Source organism: Onychostoma macrolepis, chromosome 06 (genome assembly GCF_012432095.1).
Source record: "Onychostoma macrolepis isolate SWU-2019 chromosome 06, ASM1243209v1, whole genome shotgun sequence".
Lineage (NCBI taxonomy): Eukaryota > Metazoa > Chordata > Actinopteri > Cypriniformes > Cyprinidae > Onychostoma > Onychostoma macrolepis.
In genome coordinates, this window is record NC_081160.1 from 22,087,271 (window position 1) to 22,105,069 (window position 17,799).

Consider the following 17,799-nt stretch of genomic DNA (forward strand, 5'->3'; position numbering starts at 1 on the left):
GTCCCCATTGTCTTCCATAGTATTTTTTCTATAATATGGAAGTCAGTAGGAACCAAAAACATTTGTTGCCCACATTCTTCAAAATATCAGAAGAAACTCAGAAGTTATAAATTATGAAATTAAATTATAAATATCCCCTGCTACTGATCTGAACAGCAAACAGACAGCAAAGATAAAAACTGTAAATTAGTCATTTGAAAGCCTATCATTTGATTATGACACCTCATCCTCCTCCTAATTTTTGTTTAAACTAAAAAAGACAAGCCCCAACAATGTTTCACCACAACTTCCTTTTTTAATAGAAAATACATCAACACAGGATTAGACAGGAAACTATTCATGAGGTCTTTAACAAGATTAATAACATTTATTTTAAAAGATTTACACGTTTTGTCTATTACAAGCTTTTGTTTGTAACAATTAAATGTTTTTCTTCCAGTTGACCTTTGACCCAGAGGTGTTCTTCAACATTCTGCTACCTCCCATCATATTCCACGCCGGATATAGCCTCAAAAAGGTATTAATGATATTGTGAACTTGGATTTACCTTTACTCAGTTTTAGCTTTCATTTTGCTTGTTTAGTAGAGCGTTCATCCATAAAGGTGCTTCTTTACATTTATGTAATTTTGAGATATGATCTAGTCTGATGCAACCTGATCTCTGTTCTCATCGTTTTGCTTCAGTGGAAGGTTAACCGTAGAAGAGAGATGAGATGCAGACCAGATACACATGATCAAGAGTGTCTTAAGAGCTGATCAAACTTCACTTATATTACACTGCCACCTTTCAAATTGTGTTATAGTTAAGTTAATGTGTATTTAACATGGCAAGTCCGATTGTGACCTTTGGGTATAATTTATAAAGCCAGGTTTGATATTAGTGTTTACTAGCGTTATTGTTCCTCGTGACCTGTAATTCAGTTGCTTACAGTGTTACTTTGGGCTATTTTTAGAGGAATTACAGTGCATTTTGGCAGTAAACAGTATCGGCACAAATACAAACACATTGAAGTAGTGTACAGAGACATTGCTTATTATTCTGCTTATTGTTTTTACACTTATTTGAAATCTTTGAAGTCATAGTTTATCCAAAAAGAGATATTTTTGTTTTGTTGGCTGGGTGTTCGACACCCAAGTACACAATAGTATAACGTATTGAACACAGTGTACTTCTATTCTTCATCCTTTTCATTTGTGTCAAAATAACTAAAGTGTCAACTCTTTGATGTAATAAGGGCTTTTAGTCAAAGACATCACTGAAGTACTGTGCCATGTAGACTGCAATGCATAATTTCACCAGTTGCACAGAACAGAATCTAATGTAACAGAATGTCCATACATTATCTACTCAATACCCTTTTTTGGTTGATTTTACTGCAGTGTTTATCAGGTGGATATCATGTTTATCACTCCTGGATTCCAGATTGTGCTGAATGTGCAGGGAGGCCCTGAGGAAGTGAGAGGAACGGGTTTCTGCTAGCTGAGTGTGTTTGACACGCAAGGCTACGTTGTTTCCTCTCTTTGTACCACATTAGACTTTGTTTTGATGATCCTTACAGAATGAAGGAAAAGTATGCTGCTCAGAGATTGTATGAATTTTGGCAGTAATTCAAATTAAAATGTTTACTGCACCAAAATTTCACACCAAGCTTTCGTCTTGGATTGAACAGGCCTTATAGGGATAGTTCACCGAAAAAATACAATTTTGTCATAATTTTCTCACTTTCAAGTTTTATGACGGACAGACTTTCTTCTGTGGAGCATAAAACAACATATTCTGGGAAATGTCTGTGTTTTTTTTGTCCATACAATGGAAGACAGTGGTAACCAAAACTGTTTGGTTACCATTCAAAATATCTTGGGAAAACAGCATGAGGGTGAATAATGATGACATAATGTTAATTTTTGTCTAAACTAAATATTTTACCCTTTAAAACACCACAAAATCTGCGCCCAGAGAAAACTCCCTTGAATTTCCAAGAATTGCAATTTCTGTTTTTCATAAAATTCAACAAAACCTTCATACATTGTGTATTTATTATTTTACCAAAATTATTTGTTTTCTTCTGTCGATATAAGTATAATGCTCTGTTCCACTTAACAGAATAAAGTATTAAATACATTCTGCCAGTATGTATTTTAAAAAGACTTTTCCCCCCTTAAAATCAGCACAAAAATGTGGAAAAATAGATTAGATAGATAAACACATTGGAATGAAAGTGTAAACACAGGCTAAAAAACTCTCCGGGTTATGAACAACAATGTCTATAGTAGAGATGTCAACTAAAATACAAAACGGATGAGCACTTGCATTAGATTTATGACCATTTAAGAACACCTCTTCTTTACCTTTCTAAGTTTCATTTACCTCACAGTACTACTGATCTTCTCTTTCTCGGTATGATAATGGTTTCATTTCCTGAATATATGCAAAGAACTGCTTTCGTAATTTATTTCATATTTGCGTTCCCAAGCAGTTTATTTTGGGTAGTAACAAGGTTTCATTCTGTAAATTGACTGCATTTCTATCTTGGTGATTACTATCAGGTCCCATCTACTCCATGCACAGCCACAGAAAGGCCACAGTCAGAAAGCAGGGCAGGAGTTTACAAGAGCTGCAACAGAAGAAGCCCTTTTGACAGTGAAAGAGAGAGAGGTTTAACATCAAATCATTTTGTAGTTGCTGCGCTTTGTAGCAACAGAGTGACTCAGCATATTGCGACTGATACTCACATAGGAAAAAATCTCTGTCTTGCTCTGTAAGCAAGCAAGGATAGAAAAATAGAAGAATAAGAATGACAGTGTGTCAGGCCAAGTGTCAAGATGAAGACTAATAGTCTTATGACATTTTAAATCATGTGGAAGAAAGTCAGATTTATTTATTTAACCTTTGATTTCTCTGGATAATTTGTGTTCTATGAGTGCTGCTTTTGGGGGTCAGTAAGATATGTGTGTGGGTTTTTTCAATATATAATAAATTTTTTTCCTTCCAAATAAATGAATACTTTTATTCAGTAAGGAGTAAGGACACATTAAATTGACCTGAAGTCTCAGTAAAGACATTTATAATGTTACAAAATAAAACTCTATTTAATCTAAATTCCATTCTTTTTAACTTTCTATTCATTAAAGAATCCTGAAAGAAAATTGTATTACAGTTTCCACAAAAATATTAAGCACTACTGTTTTCAACATTGATAAGAAAAGTTTCTCGAGCACCAAATCATTACATCAGAATGATTTCTGAAGGATCATGTGACATGGAAGACTGCTAAAAATGTTAAGGTTTCACAATATTATCGTTTTTACTATTTCTTTAAATGCAGCTTTTGCTGATATAGTATTTATTATATAAAAATACATACAACAGAGACTGAAATGTTTTCTCAGTACAAGGATAGTTTTCCACTTCTTTGTTGTTTTGTTTAAAATGCTCTTAACATGCTCTTCCTTGTTCCTCCAGAGACACTTCTTCAGAAACCTAGGATCCATCATAACTTATGCGTTCCTGGGCACTGCCATTTCCTGTTTTGTCATTGGGTAAGTCCCTAAGGTTCATAATATTCCCACAGACCATGGAATATTTTACATACAGACAGTGGATCAGCCATGACATGCCTCAGAATCCTTTTACAAATTTTATAGAAGAAACAGAGCTATACTAAGGAGTGACTTTTGATTATGATTTAAGTGAACTTACGTGCTGTAACTGGCCACCTTTTTTTTTTTTTGTTGTAAGTCTATACGCTTTCTAACCTAAACTATTAAAAAAGTTATTTGTGTGCTAACCAATAACATACAAGAGCCTGGTTCAGGCACTTAGTGGAATTTATGGCACCAGTAATCAGCCACCATCAGATTCATTTCTTCATTTTCTGTCGTCTGAGCTCCACCTTCACACTTAGCACCTTGAGCACACATTTTGTCCGGTGATGCAAAAAGGTTTTTGAGTGTTAAAAGTCAAACATGTTTAAAAACTGGTTTAATATCAGCAGGTTCATTTGTCACATTACACAGTGAAAAGTCAACTTGCATTGCATTGTGGGATACAATATTCCAGCAGTGTGCTTTGTTGTATACTCCACATTTTGGAAAATGTAGTTGGATACCTGTTTGTTTCATACATACAAGGAAAATTTCAGTACCAAGCAAATAGTATGAATAGTATTGTAATGTGCCATTATAAACCTAGCTTCCCTTTGAGTTGTGGTCTTATAAGCCTATTTAAAAAATTTTTTTTTTTGTTTGTTTAAGAAACCTCATGTATGGCGTGGTGAAACTGATGCAGGTTTTGGGTCAACTCACTGACAAGTTCTACTACACAGACTGCCTCTTCTTTGGTGCCGTAATATCTGCCACGGATCCAGGTACTTCATCTCTCTCTTCCTCCATTTTTGTCTTTGTTCTCTTTTTAGGTAAAATAAACTTGCTGTTAAATCTTAGCATCTTTTATATGAACTGACTAGCAAGTTGTGCATTACCATTCATGATTTCAATACGCTATGTTGCTGATTTGTGTGTGTGTGATTTTTAGTCACAGTGCTTGCGATCTTTAATGAGCTTCATGCTGATGGTGATCTCTATGCACTGCTGTTTGGAGAGAGTGTCATGAACGATGCAGTCGCCATAGTCCTTTCATCGTAAGTTCCAATTTCAAACAGTATCACTTTCTTGTTCCCTTTCTGTTGCTGCAAAAAAAGGTTAAAATCACATGTTTTGTCAGCGGCAGTTGGCGGGATTTCCCTGGATGCACAGAGGGGGTGCTGGGGGCATTTTCACTGTAATGCTGAATAGTAAAAATTAATGATGCTGCAACTCCAGTTGTGTTTCAGAACAGCACTCTGACTCAGAACAGCACTCTTACTCCCCCTTTTGGACACAATGTGCTGATCGTTTCTGATTTTCATTTTCGGGAGCACTTACAAAATTTGTCAGTATAGTCAGATTATCACAGCAAACTGTATTGTTTAGTCTTTGGTTGGAAAAAAACAAACATGCATATAAAATTAAAAATAATAAATACATATAATGCATACATAATAAAATAAAATAAAATAATGTGCATTTTTAAGTAATCTGTGTAATCAGATCAGTCAGTTAATTTAATGATTTGGATTATTTTGTCTTTGGTTTGCAGATCTATTGTGGCGTATCAGCCTGCAGGAGCCAACACACACACATTTGATGCCTCTGCCTTCTTCAAATCGGTGGGCGTCTTCTTGGGCATCTTCAGTGGCTCTTTTGCTATGGGTGCAGTCACTGGAGTAGTCACTGCCCTCATATCCTTTTGCAGGTTGTCATGAAATCAGTCTAAATATATTTAGGTTTATGCAAATAAGTTGTGTTGATGCCCTTTTGGTTACATTGTGATGTTGATTCTTTTACCCATTTGTAAAATTAGTAATACTGTAGAATTATCCTCTAAACAGTGACTGATTTCTGTCAAGAGTGCCTAGTAAATACAGTTTGTATATACATTGTCTGTATATTCATTCACAGCTGTTTTCGATTTTGATAATATTTCTAGAGAACTAATTCGGCATATTTGAATTATTTCTGAAGAATCATGACGCCCAATAACTAGAGAAATGACTGTTGAAAATTCAGCTTTTTGTCATTCATTTTAAAATATATTAAAATAGAAAACAGCTATTTTAAATTGATAATTTTTCACAATATTACTGTTACTGTAATACCCCCCCCCTCTCCAAACCTTTAAGTGGTAGTGTATAGAGGTCTTCACTGGTCCACTTGGATCCGCAAACCCGAGGTCCGACCCGAGACCCGAACTGGTTCGGGTCCAAAACGTCTACGAGTGCCTCGGACACAGGTCGGGTTCAGTATTGGTAACCTCGGGTCTCGGGTAATTAAAATAAATATGCTTTTCCCAAATGGACCCTCAAAGATATAAAGTAATAGGCTAATAAATAAGTCAATAAATTGAATGAAAGTAATGGAGCAGTGGCCAAATCAGTCAGCAGTACACCGGTATTTTTCCGGACCAATGCGGGACTGCAGGCTATGCACACGTCAATGCCGTTCACGTTCGGGTCCAGTCGGATTCTAAAATAAATGCGGTCGGGTCGGACCTTGGTCTAATTTCACCGGGTCTGTCTCTGGTCGGGTTTATCTTTTAAAAAAAAATTATTTATGCACGTTGGGTTCGGGTTTTAGGACCCGAGAAGACCTCTAGTAGTGTACATCTTTAGTAATTTTTATCTTTTTTGATTAGCTATCTGATTATTTAGATATCAGATATCTGATTATCCGATATGTGGTTTAAATTCTTAACTTTATCCACGTGACAAAATTCACCAAGCTACACTGTTTCCCTCTGCTGGAGACGGCTCTGTTCTTCCTCATGTCTTGGAGTACTTTTCTACTGGCTGAAGCTTGTGGATTCACAGGTGGGTGTTTTGTGTGGGTTGGTAATGAAAGCATAGTGGACAATCTGCTGGGTAACCCAGAGGTCAAACTATAATATAATAAAGTATAATACGAAGCTGCAGCTGCTTCCTCTCTAGGAACAACACAACATTTCTTACTATTTAAATATTAACTGCAATAATAGTATCATTTTCTGATGTTTCGAAAATCATCTTTTAAGGTTTAATGTGCTTTATTAGCATGACAAAAATTTTACATTCATGTTCATGCCAAATCCTTTGCATACAAATATGCAAATAAAATTCAAAAACTTAAAACTTCCTCCATATTGCTGTACCTGGGTAGGCCATGTTGCTGAATGATAACATCCTTGATGTGTAAATGTGTTCAGTTATTTGCACTTACCATCTGGTTCTTTCAATAGTCACCTCCAACCTGTACTGAAATTGCATCCCATCCCCCACTTGAAAGAAAAAAGGCACATATGATGCTGATACCCTTTACTATTTTAGGTGTTGTCGCTGTGCTGTTTTGTGGAATCACACAGGCCCATTATACCTACAACAATCTCTCTGAGGAATCAACCAAACGCACTAAACAGGTAAAATATATGGACCTTTGTCTCTTAGTTGCTTTCAGAGCAGCTGGGGTAAAACCAGAGTGAAATGAACTGTGACGAAGTTTAGAAAAAGTAAGGTATATAGAAAAAAAGGATTTTTTCTTGGGGGTGGGAGGGGAGCTCTGCATATTCTACTTCAAAAGATGCTTTGATGCAGGGGGGCCACAAGTCGAGGGATAGCGCTAAGTGAATTCCCAGCACCCCTGTGGTGTCGTCAGAGCGGTGCAATGTGTGATAAAGTGAAGTGGGGTGCATACAGTAATTATGACACCCCTGTGGCACTGGATTTCTTTCCAGGGGGCCGGACTCGCTATTATCAAAGCTCCTCTGTCTGTAGAGAGAAGGGTTAGAAGTTATAGTCACAGGAATTGAATATATATCAGCCTAAGCCTTATATTTAACATATGTTACAGAAGCCGTTGTAGAGTATAGAGATGTGAAGCATGTATTTCTAGTACACTTCGGACTTGATTTTGAAAATGTGTCATTTTGCTTTTGTGAATGTTGTTTCAGCTGTTTTGTTGACCAAATGTGCTGTTGTCAGATGCATATGGCTTCATGTGTGGCATGTTTCTTTGCTGTTGCAGTTGTTTGAGGTGCTGCACTTCCTAGCAGAGAACTTCATCTTCTCATACATGGGCCTGGCGCTCTTCACCTTTCAGAATCACGTCTTCAGCCCCATTTTCATATTTGGAGCCTTTGTATCCTTGTATTTCAGTTGAAATGAAAGTTTCACATTGCAGCTTTTACAAGAGGAGGTGGTAATGTGCATTAACCTCGGTCAGATAGTAAGAGCTTGACAGCATTTTAGAGAAAATGTACCTGCGAGCCAAATCATTTTAAATGCACAAAAACATGGAAAAGTTCATGGCTGTTTTATCTTTTTGTTTTATGTCATTTATGACCACTAGGAGGCATTGTATTAGTTTTAAAGGAATAGCAAGTTACTATTCTGTTGTATTTTTTTAGATTCTGACACTCTTTCAAAAAGGATGAAAACACCATAAAAGTGGTCAATATGACTTGTGTGCCATGTTACAAGTTTTGTGAAAACCATACAACACTGTAATTTTAAATGCCAAATTCCAATGTAATTTTACATAATTGTCCTTCAGCATTATCTGTGGTTTGAAACTTTTAACCATCAATTTAAAGCAGCATAATCTACAATAATGTTTAAAAGTTTGAGGTCGGTAAGATTTTTTGATGTTTTTGACTGTCTCTTATGCTCAACAAGGCTGCTTTTATCTGATGAAAAATACAGTACAAACAGTAATATTGTGAAATATTATAACAATTTAAAAGAACTGTTTTTTTATTTTAGTATATTTTAAAATGTATTCATGTGATGACAGCTGAATTTCAGCAGCCATTACTCCAGTCTTCAGTGTAAGATGATCCTCCAGAAATCATAGAAGCTCAAGAAACTCGTTATCAATGTCGAAAATGGCTGTGCTGCTTAAAAATATTTTTTCTCAGGATTCGTTGAATAGTAAGTTCAAAAGAACAGTGTTTAGGTGAAATTTAAATCTTTACTGTCACTTGATTAAGTGTTAATGCATCCAACCCTTTTGAACATTAGTGTAGGTCTAAATTTCCATGAACTTAATATATCATATGTGAGAAGATTTTTCTTAAACATTTTGACTACTAGATATCCATCTTTATCGGCCGGGCCTTGAACATCTATCCTTTGTCTTTCCTGATTAACCTGGGCCGAAGACACAAAATCAGGGGAAACTTTCAGCACATGATGATGTTTGCAGGTATGGTGGTGAGCACACCTGGCTTACTTGCTCTTCTCTGATGCTTCCGTGACATTAAAGATACAGAACCATTTAATAAATACAATGAAGTAGAATATAAACCAGTGCAATCAGTTTTGTAGCGTCCTTTAGTGTCAGAGTCTTTGATGTGAACTCTCTGTAGATTTCAGCACCCTGCTGAAGCTTATCAAGATCTAAATTAAGAGTGAAATGAGGCATCAGAATCAGAACATCTCTAATAACAGCTCTTGATGTGGAGCAGCTCCCTCCAGACCAGCAACACCACCCAGTTAAAAGGGCAGCAAAGTGCAGAGCCCCTAAAACACAACTGATCAAGTGTGATGGCTGTTTGCCTGCTTAAGTGCACTTCCATTCTATTTGTAGCAGGGCTGTCATTCTTACTAAAATCTATTGTGACTGCTGTGTGTGTGTTTGTGCTCTGCAGGGCTGCGAGGGGCAATGGCATTTGCTCTGGCTATCCGTGACACCGCCACATACGCGCGGCAGATGATGTTCACCACGACCCTGCTCATTGTGTTCTTCACAGTTTGGGTGTTTGGAGGAGGCACCACGCCAATGCTGTCCTGGCTACATATCAGGTCAGAGTTCAAGAGACTTGATCAGTGCCCTATCTGACCCATTTTTAAGAGTGAGAGGGATTTTGGAACATTTTTCATGCACAGGAAGTTGTTTTGCAGGAACATTTAAGAATTTAGGGTCAGATTTACTTACAGCTTGCACCAGAGCAAACCGTCTTTTGGAGTTATAATAGTACTGTCAGGATTTACTAAAGACACAGTGAAGAATTAGCGCTGGAAAGGCGTGGACACAGTTATTTTTGCGCCTGACCTTAGTGAATATGCATTTGTAGGAGTTTCCCTTTCAGGCGCAAAATTTATGGGAGGAGAGTATTAAAATGAAACGTTTGCGCTCATCAGATTACTGGTATTTGCGCCAATATTTAACGCTCAAGCAGGCGGTAATTTGCGCTGCTCTTTGTAGATTGAGCTGCTGGTCCTTATGTCAGTAAATCATGCGCAGAATTTTCCCCTCCCATCGGCGCTTTTATGGAATTGTGCTCTAATGCTAATTTGCCCTGTTTAGTAAATCTGTCCCTTTGTGTTTGCATACAGGATGTTAAAGCCTACACTGTCCTTAGAGAAAAAATGGCAACTGTGGTTGCCAGAATATTTCTGTAAAAATACAGTGAAAATGTAAACAAAATGGACCAATAATGAAGAAAGTTTACAAAGAAAATTAAAATTTAAACCAGTAAATCCAACAGTCCTTTTCTGCTGAATTAGGCCACACTGCTACTAAAATCTGTTTTGTACTTTAAACATATACTGACAACCACCATGATCACACACATGGTAAAAAGAAAGCTACATGATGAATCAAAGTTCATCAGAAAAAGCTTTTCCACAAGTAAATACTAATGTAGAAGGTGCACACAGTGTCATAAACACAAATACAAAACACCATCATGGTAACAATAATGCAATAAACAGTAATTAGCATGTGTTGTAACACAAAACCCTAATATACATAACTGATAACAAACTATTAAGAAACAATTTATTTAAATGAAATACAATCAAATGTGAGAATCCTGGGAATGCTAGTTTATAGTTTTTAATTGTAAATTAGAAGATGACTTATTTTTTTTTAGTCCCAAAAACTGTATATTTAACAGTATTTTACTGTAAAATTGCATTAAATGCAAGGTTACATCTAATACAATTTCTCAACATATGTAGTAAGGGAACTACCTTTAACCAGTTAACAGGTTTTTACTTGTAGCATGTTTTTCAGTTTAATGTTAGATGGACTTGGATAACAGACTCTCCTGCAGGTGGCAGAAAAGCTCAGCATAAACATGCTTATTCATTTTATTAATCAAGCAGATTTTGACAAATGAGGTTGCATTTGATTTTCCTTAGTAAGACCGCTTATGACCGATTTGTGGCATCATAGAGGGTTTAAAAGGCATTAGAGTGGTGGCTGTTTTCACACGTTGTTTGTTTGTCAACAGTGCGCTCTTCCCTTTTGGCTTGTTCTGAGGTGAAATGTTCTCAGAAAATGAACCACTCAAAAGCAGATGGGAAAGGAGCTGGGCTTGTTTTTGTCGCCAAGAGCCAGTGTTTGTCTGGCTGTCCTCAGCAGGGGCTGGCTGATACAGCGCCATCAATAAGTGCTGCTAGTTTGTCAGAATAAAGAGGATTATTGAGGACCAATGCTGATGGCAGCTGCTGTAGAATGAGATTGAGAAGCTCAGGTTATTATCTGCAAAACTGCTGTGCACTCAGTGAATCGCAGATATGCGTAGGGTGACCACAGCAGGGTAAATAACACGAGGGCAAGAATCTAATCAGCGTTAAAAACAGTATTTCTGTAAATGAGTTGCTTTTGTCTGATAATGCCAACAAATCAGGGAGATATGGGTTTAATTTATTTTCCAAACTCTACCTAAATGGCTTTGAGAGCTAATGACTGGCCTTATGTAGGCTGACTGGAATTAAGACCGGATAGGAGTAAGAATAGATTGCGTTCATAACTGTAATTGTCTTGAGTCTCCTGCTGCTACATAACGCTCTTAATGGAGGCTTTTTTTTGATGCATCATGATCACAATGTACTAACACCTTTAAAAAAAAGATATCAGATATAAATGCATGAGGAAGTTTTTATAGTAGGATTTCTTTAAATGGATAGTTCTGCCTAATATTTAAATTCTGTCATTTATACGCTGCAAGAACATGATTGAGTGGTTGTTGTTGTTGTTTTTTTTTTTTGCATTGCATTGCATTGCAACCAGTGTTGTTATTGTTAACACACTATAAAGAATCACTTTTTAATGAAGCTGAAATAAAATATAAATATTAGATGGCCTGGCAATTAACCGAAATAAACTAATATTACTAAAACTATAAAATAACAATTCATTTAAAATATAAATAAATAAATAAATAAAACTTAAACTAAAATTAAATAAACTTTAAAATATAAAATTGAAAGAGTTTTAAAATCTTTATAAATATTGTATACTTACTGTAAATAAGTGTGAAAATAACACTGGTTGAGACATCTATAGGAGATACTTTACCCAAAGAAATGCTTCTCCTTGCACATGTACAGTATTTATCTGAAGCATTCGTATAGTTTGTATAGTTTGTATAGGTACTTTTTATAGATAGTATATTTATAGTCAAAATCTATCAGTAGGATAGCTGTGTATAGGTTTATATTGTCTTACTCCTTTGTTGTATGCCTGTATTTATGTAGCACCGTGGTCCTGTGAGGCACGACATTTCGTTCCACTGTATGCCCCCGCATGTAGCGGAATGACAATAAAGCTCAACTTGACTTGACTTGAAGTACATGGCAATAATCGGCAAAAATTAGAAAAGTGCAACATGAAAGTAGACCATATAGTCTACATCTCAAATCCCTATTTGTGTTTTTGCCACTTGAGAATGACTAGGTTTGTGTGGCATACCAGTAAACCAGCAAATATTTACAGAGAGAGTCATAATGTAACATCAAAAAAGAAAAGGTAACTAACTATCAGAGCTGTCTAATGAAAGCAAAAGCATGTAAAATTAATAATAATGCAAGCAAAAAAGTCTGTGTTTATGCATATTAGGCTGCTGCTAGACACGGCTGTCGAGGTTAAGTATGGCATTACTTTGCATACATGAATTTGACATCAAGGCACCAGATCTAGAACCGAACCAAAGCCAAAGTTTTACTGTCCAGCCAACCATAAAAAAAATGGAAGTTGTATAAACAGTCAAACATTTTAAACTGTTCATGTTCTGTGTTCAAACACTTTCATAAATAGCCTACTGTGAAACTGCTGAAGTGCTCAATACCACAATGATAGCATTAGCAAAAAGAGTGCATCCAGTGGTCCATCATGGTGACAGAACAGAGTAGCCTTGTTTGTGTGTGGTTTCTACAAATAATTGGGTTAGGGATTTGAATAAATTGCGATTATCATCAGACTTACTGATGATAAAATGGGTGAAAAATTCCATATACCTTTTATATATATATTATTATAAAATATTTGACACAGCATGCAAGTGGACATATGCAAAGCCGAGATGTAAGCGTTTCTTCAGTGCGAAAATGTAATGGATGCTGATATTGATCGTTTCCCGTTTCTTTCTGAAAGGCCTTTAATTTCCCTTTGTATGCATACAGTGGGTGGTTGCTGTACAGCAGTATAGTGGAATTAATTGTTAATTGGCACAGGTTGAGTAGCAAATGTATGTTGTTGCTTCATGTTAACTGACAATACAACACAACTGAACATTTTTACAAAGCGGCAATACAAAGTATTAAATCATCTTCACTTAGTGTAAGAGCATAGCAACTTTAGTTTCATGAATTTTGCATGTAGGACAATAATAAGACAATTAAACAGGCGGATCCAAGAGACAATTTGGGTTTCTCTTATTTTAAATTCTGCACAGCAAGAGTAACAATCCTTTGGTCACATGGTGCATTAGTGTATTAACAGTAGTGATTTTTCTGCCAGCTGTGTTTCCTGAGCATTTAGGGATTCCACCGCTGGCTTTTTGTTGTTCTACTTTTTAACTAAATTTGATGGAAGTTATTCTCTCTCATTCTCTGAAGGGTTACCATTTCCATAAATGCACTACAGTTGACCCCCTAGACTAGCTCACGCTACATTTTTCCATATTGAGTGAGGGCTGCTCTCCAATACACACTATTCTTAACTCAACTGTGGTTGTCTCCTGCTTTGGGCAAATGCAGACTAATCAATGTGCAATTAAAATAAGCAATCAGATAACTCATTGAAAACAAAATGTGCAAAGCTACTGTACTTAAGTGTGGATGAAAGAATAGGCTCATGTTTAGCTCAGAGAAACAGATGGGGTGCCACTGCTTTTATTCAAGCCAACCAGGTCACCTGAGATTAAAGAGAGGCTTTTGCATAGCTCCCTTTTGAAACTGGAATCGATGGTGTACTTTAGGCATTTGTCAATGTAATGTCTGAGTGCTAGGCAAAAAACACATCAGAATGCAAAGCATGGCTACTTTCACATCCACATTTAGTGCTGTTTTTCATAAAGGTATTCATGTGGACATTGTATTACTTTGCTATTGATTGATTGATTTATTTTAATATTTCAATTTTAATTATTTAATGTTTAATTCAACATTCAGTTCAATGTTCATTTATTTTTTGTATTTAATTTTTAATGTTATTTTAATTTTAGTTTTTTATAAACATTTTTTATTTAATGTTATTCTTATTTTAACAAACTGCTGTATGTACAGTTTTATGACAGTTTTGAAATGGCCTGACAGTGGTTGGAGGCTGTCTGTTGCTCAAGACCTAAGCCAGACGATTCTCTTCAGCATTGGTTTAGACTTTCTTCCTCTGTGCTGGCCATTTCTGCCTTTTCTAGAACAGTCCCGGGAGGTTCCACTTACTCTATAAACATTGAGCTCAGCGCACAGAGAGCCAATTCAGAGCAGGAACGTGAAGCCCCAAACATACTTTATGTATCAGAAAGGAAATGTCTGTTTTGCAGAAAGAGTTTAAATGTCTTTTGTCCTACATAATTTGACGACTTCTGTCTCTGTTCGGCAAATGCCTAGGAGGAGCATTTTAACCATTACATCACTCTTTTGTAAATGATAATTTCCTCTTTTAATTAATTTTTTATGTGTTTTCATATGTAGTTATGTATCAAGAAACACAAATACCAATACATAGACACACAGACCAATCTTTGCAGGCAGAGAAACCTCAGAGTTTGAAGTGTTTTCTCAGTAGAAGCTATGTATGCAGGGCTGGTCTCAAGAGTTCTGTGTTGTGCTCAGGGTTGGAGAGACGTCTGCTGCAGAGAAGGAGAGGCTGCGTAGACTGTGGAATTACGTCAGGTGATGATGGACTTTGAACTCTTGTACAGGTGGTGGTGACCTTTTGACTTCACCTGGTAAAATGCACTTTAAAAGCAGTTGTTTGCGTGGGTGTTTGACGCTGTAATGTCTGGGCTTCTGCTTTAATCAAGCACATATCTCTTGATTGCTTAAAGGTGCAATAGGAGATCTCGGAAAATGCTAACTTTAGCCTGATAGCACTGAAAGCGAACGTCCCACCCTCCCTGCAATTGCCGTCCAAAGCCACGCCCCCTGAACGCATATGCTCTCAAAGACCAGAATACCAGAGACGACACACTACAATAGGCTACATCAACGGTTTCCAATTACAGTCCTCGCGCCCTCCCCGCTCTGCACATTTCATATGTGTATCTTATCACGTCCGTCGGTTGTTCTATTCGACCGCCATAAGTGCCCTGCGAAGTGGACCTCACCGGATATTCTGCCATGATTCCAGTTCAAAGCGAGTGTATATGTTCCATACAAAGGGCATTAAAGTGTGCGAGACCTGAATTTAAATTGTATTTATTTACAGAGGTATATTATGTCAGACTTTACACTTCTCTAGTAAATTTAGTCTGTGTGTGGAGACGCTGCGCAGCGCAAATCCATGAGTGAATGTTCTGAAGTGAAATAAACTTCAACGGATTTCCCCTGCTCAGGCAGTAATGTTAGGGAGCAATGAACACTGTGTAGGGAGCATGTCAGTCGGAACACAGTCCTACACCTTCCACAGAGTATATAAATACATTTAGACCACTTAACTTAATGATTGCTATCAGGATGTGAAGAGACTTTCAACCAGAATAACAAAAAAAGACAATCACCTATTGCACCTTTAAGACTCTATTGTACTCCATTTCTACAGTATTCCTGCGAAATCTTTTCTGCTTCTGTTCCTATCCTGTTTTATTTTACAGTGATGTACACAAATTAATATTCCTATCTGATTTTGGACACAGTGGCCTGAAAATATAAATGAAAATATCTGAAGAAATTCTTTTTATTAGAATATTTTTTTTGTATTTGGTTACAGATTGTAGAAATGTATATTTTCTAATTGTAGCTTTTGTTTGTTTTTCTTCACAAGATTCTCTCCACACACAAAGGGTTTATACGGTATTTTTTTTTCTTTCTTCTTTTTAGGCCTGAAAACAAAAATGGTGGCTGGAATTTCAGTGCAAACTATTCTATTCTATTTCTTAATCTAATAGATTTTCTGCTTTATTTTATTTTATTTTATTTCTAATCCTTCACTGCTGTACTCCTGCAAAAATCATCTTCTCTACTCAGTATAAATCATTACAGCACCCCTTTATAGGCAGTTAACTTCCTTTGCACACTCAAATGTTTGTTCTCAGTGGTTAGTCTCCATGATGTGCCAGTGCATTTCTTCCAGGGCTGTATTTAAAACTGGTGGGAGTCACTTTGAAAGAATGTGTGTGCGCTGTCGCTCCTGTTTTCATATTGGGGGTGCTAAAGGAAATCTGTACACAAAGCTCACTGGCAAAGACTCGACATCCTCCTGGCTGAAGACTGCAGATGAGTAATACCAAGGCATCAAAAGAAAGATTAGTCTTTCGAAATTAATAAGCTTCCTCTTATTCCTGTATTCAAAACAGTCTGCTGCCCTTGGCTTGCTTGGCTTCAGTACATTTAGCAACCGCACACACAGGCTGACAGCGAGAGCTTCTATGTCCGTCTTACAGGAAGGAAATGTTCGGTATCCACCACGCTTATATGCTTTCTGCACAGGCTTGTGCATACTGTGTAGACTGTGGTTAGGAGTGACGCTTTGCACTCTTTTTCAATTTTTGCTTGGATTTTTTTGTCATAACTGGCTCCTCTGACCTCTGTGTGACCCTTTAATGTAGCCCGCCCTCCAGCTGCAGTAGCCTGATGTTTATATTATTTAACTCCAAGATATTCTTCGATTTCCTGGTTTGTTTTGTCTCTTGCCTTTCCTCCACTGAGCACCTCAATTTTATTCCTTTTCAGGTTGCAGGTCTTTAGCACAAATAAATAAATAAATAAATAAATACAGATCTTTAGCTTCAAACATTCCTTCAACAAAGTTCAAGCTCCTTCCTTCCCCACAGTTTCCCATTTCCCAGTGTAACAAGTGTGTAAGCAAATCTTCCCTGATCTGTAACCCAGAGCTGTAAGTCCTGTTTGGACAACTTGGGCACCCTTTCTATAAACCACTGGGGATGAAAACTCTCTTTTTTTTGGTTTGTTTTACAGACAGTTCTCCTCTAGACATGATAGAAACAACAGCAGTTTGTAAAGACACCCGGTCTGTCACCCAGAAATGAAACACTGGTATTGGCAGAATTATGTTCACTTTTTTTTTTTTTTTTTTTTTCACCCACGTTTTGAGAGAAAAATATTCCTCGCTGACTGTAAAAAGATAAGATGTTCAGTAAAGTTTTAACTGCTTGTCATTGCAAAGACCGATAAGTCAGCTCTTTCTGGTTTTCATTGGCACTTGTCCACATGGGCCGCACTAGAGGCTCAGAACGCCTGAGCATCTGCTAACCCTCAAGCTCTGTCTGACTTCACAATGAAGTCTCTGTTGATCCTTTGGGTTCAAAAGCCAGCGGCCGCATCATATCCACTGTTTTAATTGAGAGGGAGAATGAAAGACGAGCCATAGGATCAAAGATCAGTAATTGTACTTAAAGGCCAAAGTGAAAGTTCACCTAGTGTATCACTTATCTCAGCAAAATCTCACCCTCTGAGCTCTAAAGGTCTGCTGGGTTCTCCTCGTATTTCAGCCAGTCAAGCGAATGGGAGAACATGTCTGGCTCTCCACACAAGGTTGGTCTCGGATCCAGATGGAAGACTGATCCACTTTGCAGTTTTTTTTTCTGGCCAAGAACTATTCACTTACACAGGAAAAGACAGTTTTGATATTAAAGGGATAGTTCACCCAAAAATGAAAATTCTGTCATTAATAACTCACTCTCATGTTGTTCCAAACCCGTAAGACCTTCTTTCATCTTCAGAACAAAAATTAAGATATTATAGACATAGCTTTCTGACGTGACATCAATCTTTTATACTACATTCGACTTAAAAGTGTAAGTAAAAGTAACATCAGTCA

At 36.9% G+C, this 17,799-nt stretch overlaps 1 protein-coding gene across 2 annotated transcripts in view; it reads left to right on the plus strand.

Annotated features, from left to right (window-relative positions):
• Positions 1-17,799, plus strand: part of slc9a7 (solute carrier family 9 member 7) — a 44,087-nt gene that overhangs the window by 12,139 nt on the left and 14,149 nt on the right. Inside the window, exons 3-13 of one of the 2 annotated variants that reach the window (XM_058777956.1) lie at positions 440-517; positions 3,464-3,540; positions 4,255-4,367; positions 4,535-4,640; positions 5,138-5,279; positions 6,302-6,407; positions 6,900-6,988; positions 7,594-7,707; positions 8,661-8,772; positions 9,218-9,371; positions 14,634-14,693. In XM_058777956.1, coding sequence (XP_058633939.1) covers positions 440-517; positions 3,464-3,540; positions 4,255-4,367; positions 4,535-4,640; positions 5,138-5,279; positions 6,302-6,407; positions 6,900-6,988; positions 7,594-7,707; positions 8,661-8,772; positions 9,218-9,371; positions 14,634-14,693 — 1,151 coding nt within the window. The remainder of the gene's footprint in view (positions 1-439; positions 518-3,463; positions 3,541-4,254; positions 4,368-4,534; positions 4,641-5,137; positions 5,280-6,301; positions 6,408-6,899; positions 6,989-7,593; positions 7,708-8,660; positions 8,773-9,217; positions 9,372-14,633; positions 14,694-17,799) is intronic. The other variant, XM_058777957.1, reaches the window with a different exon arrangement.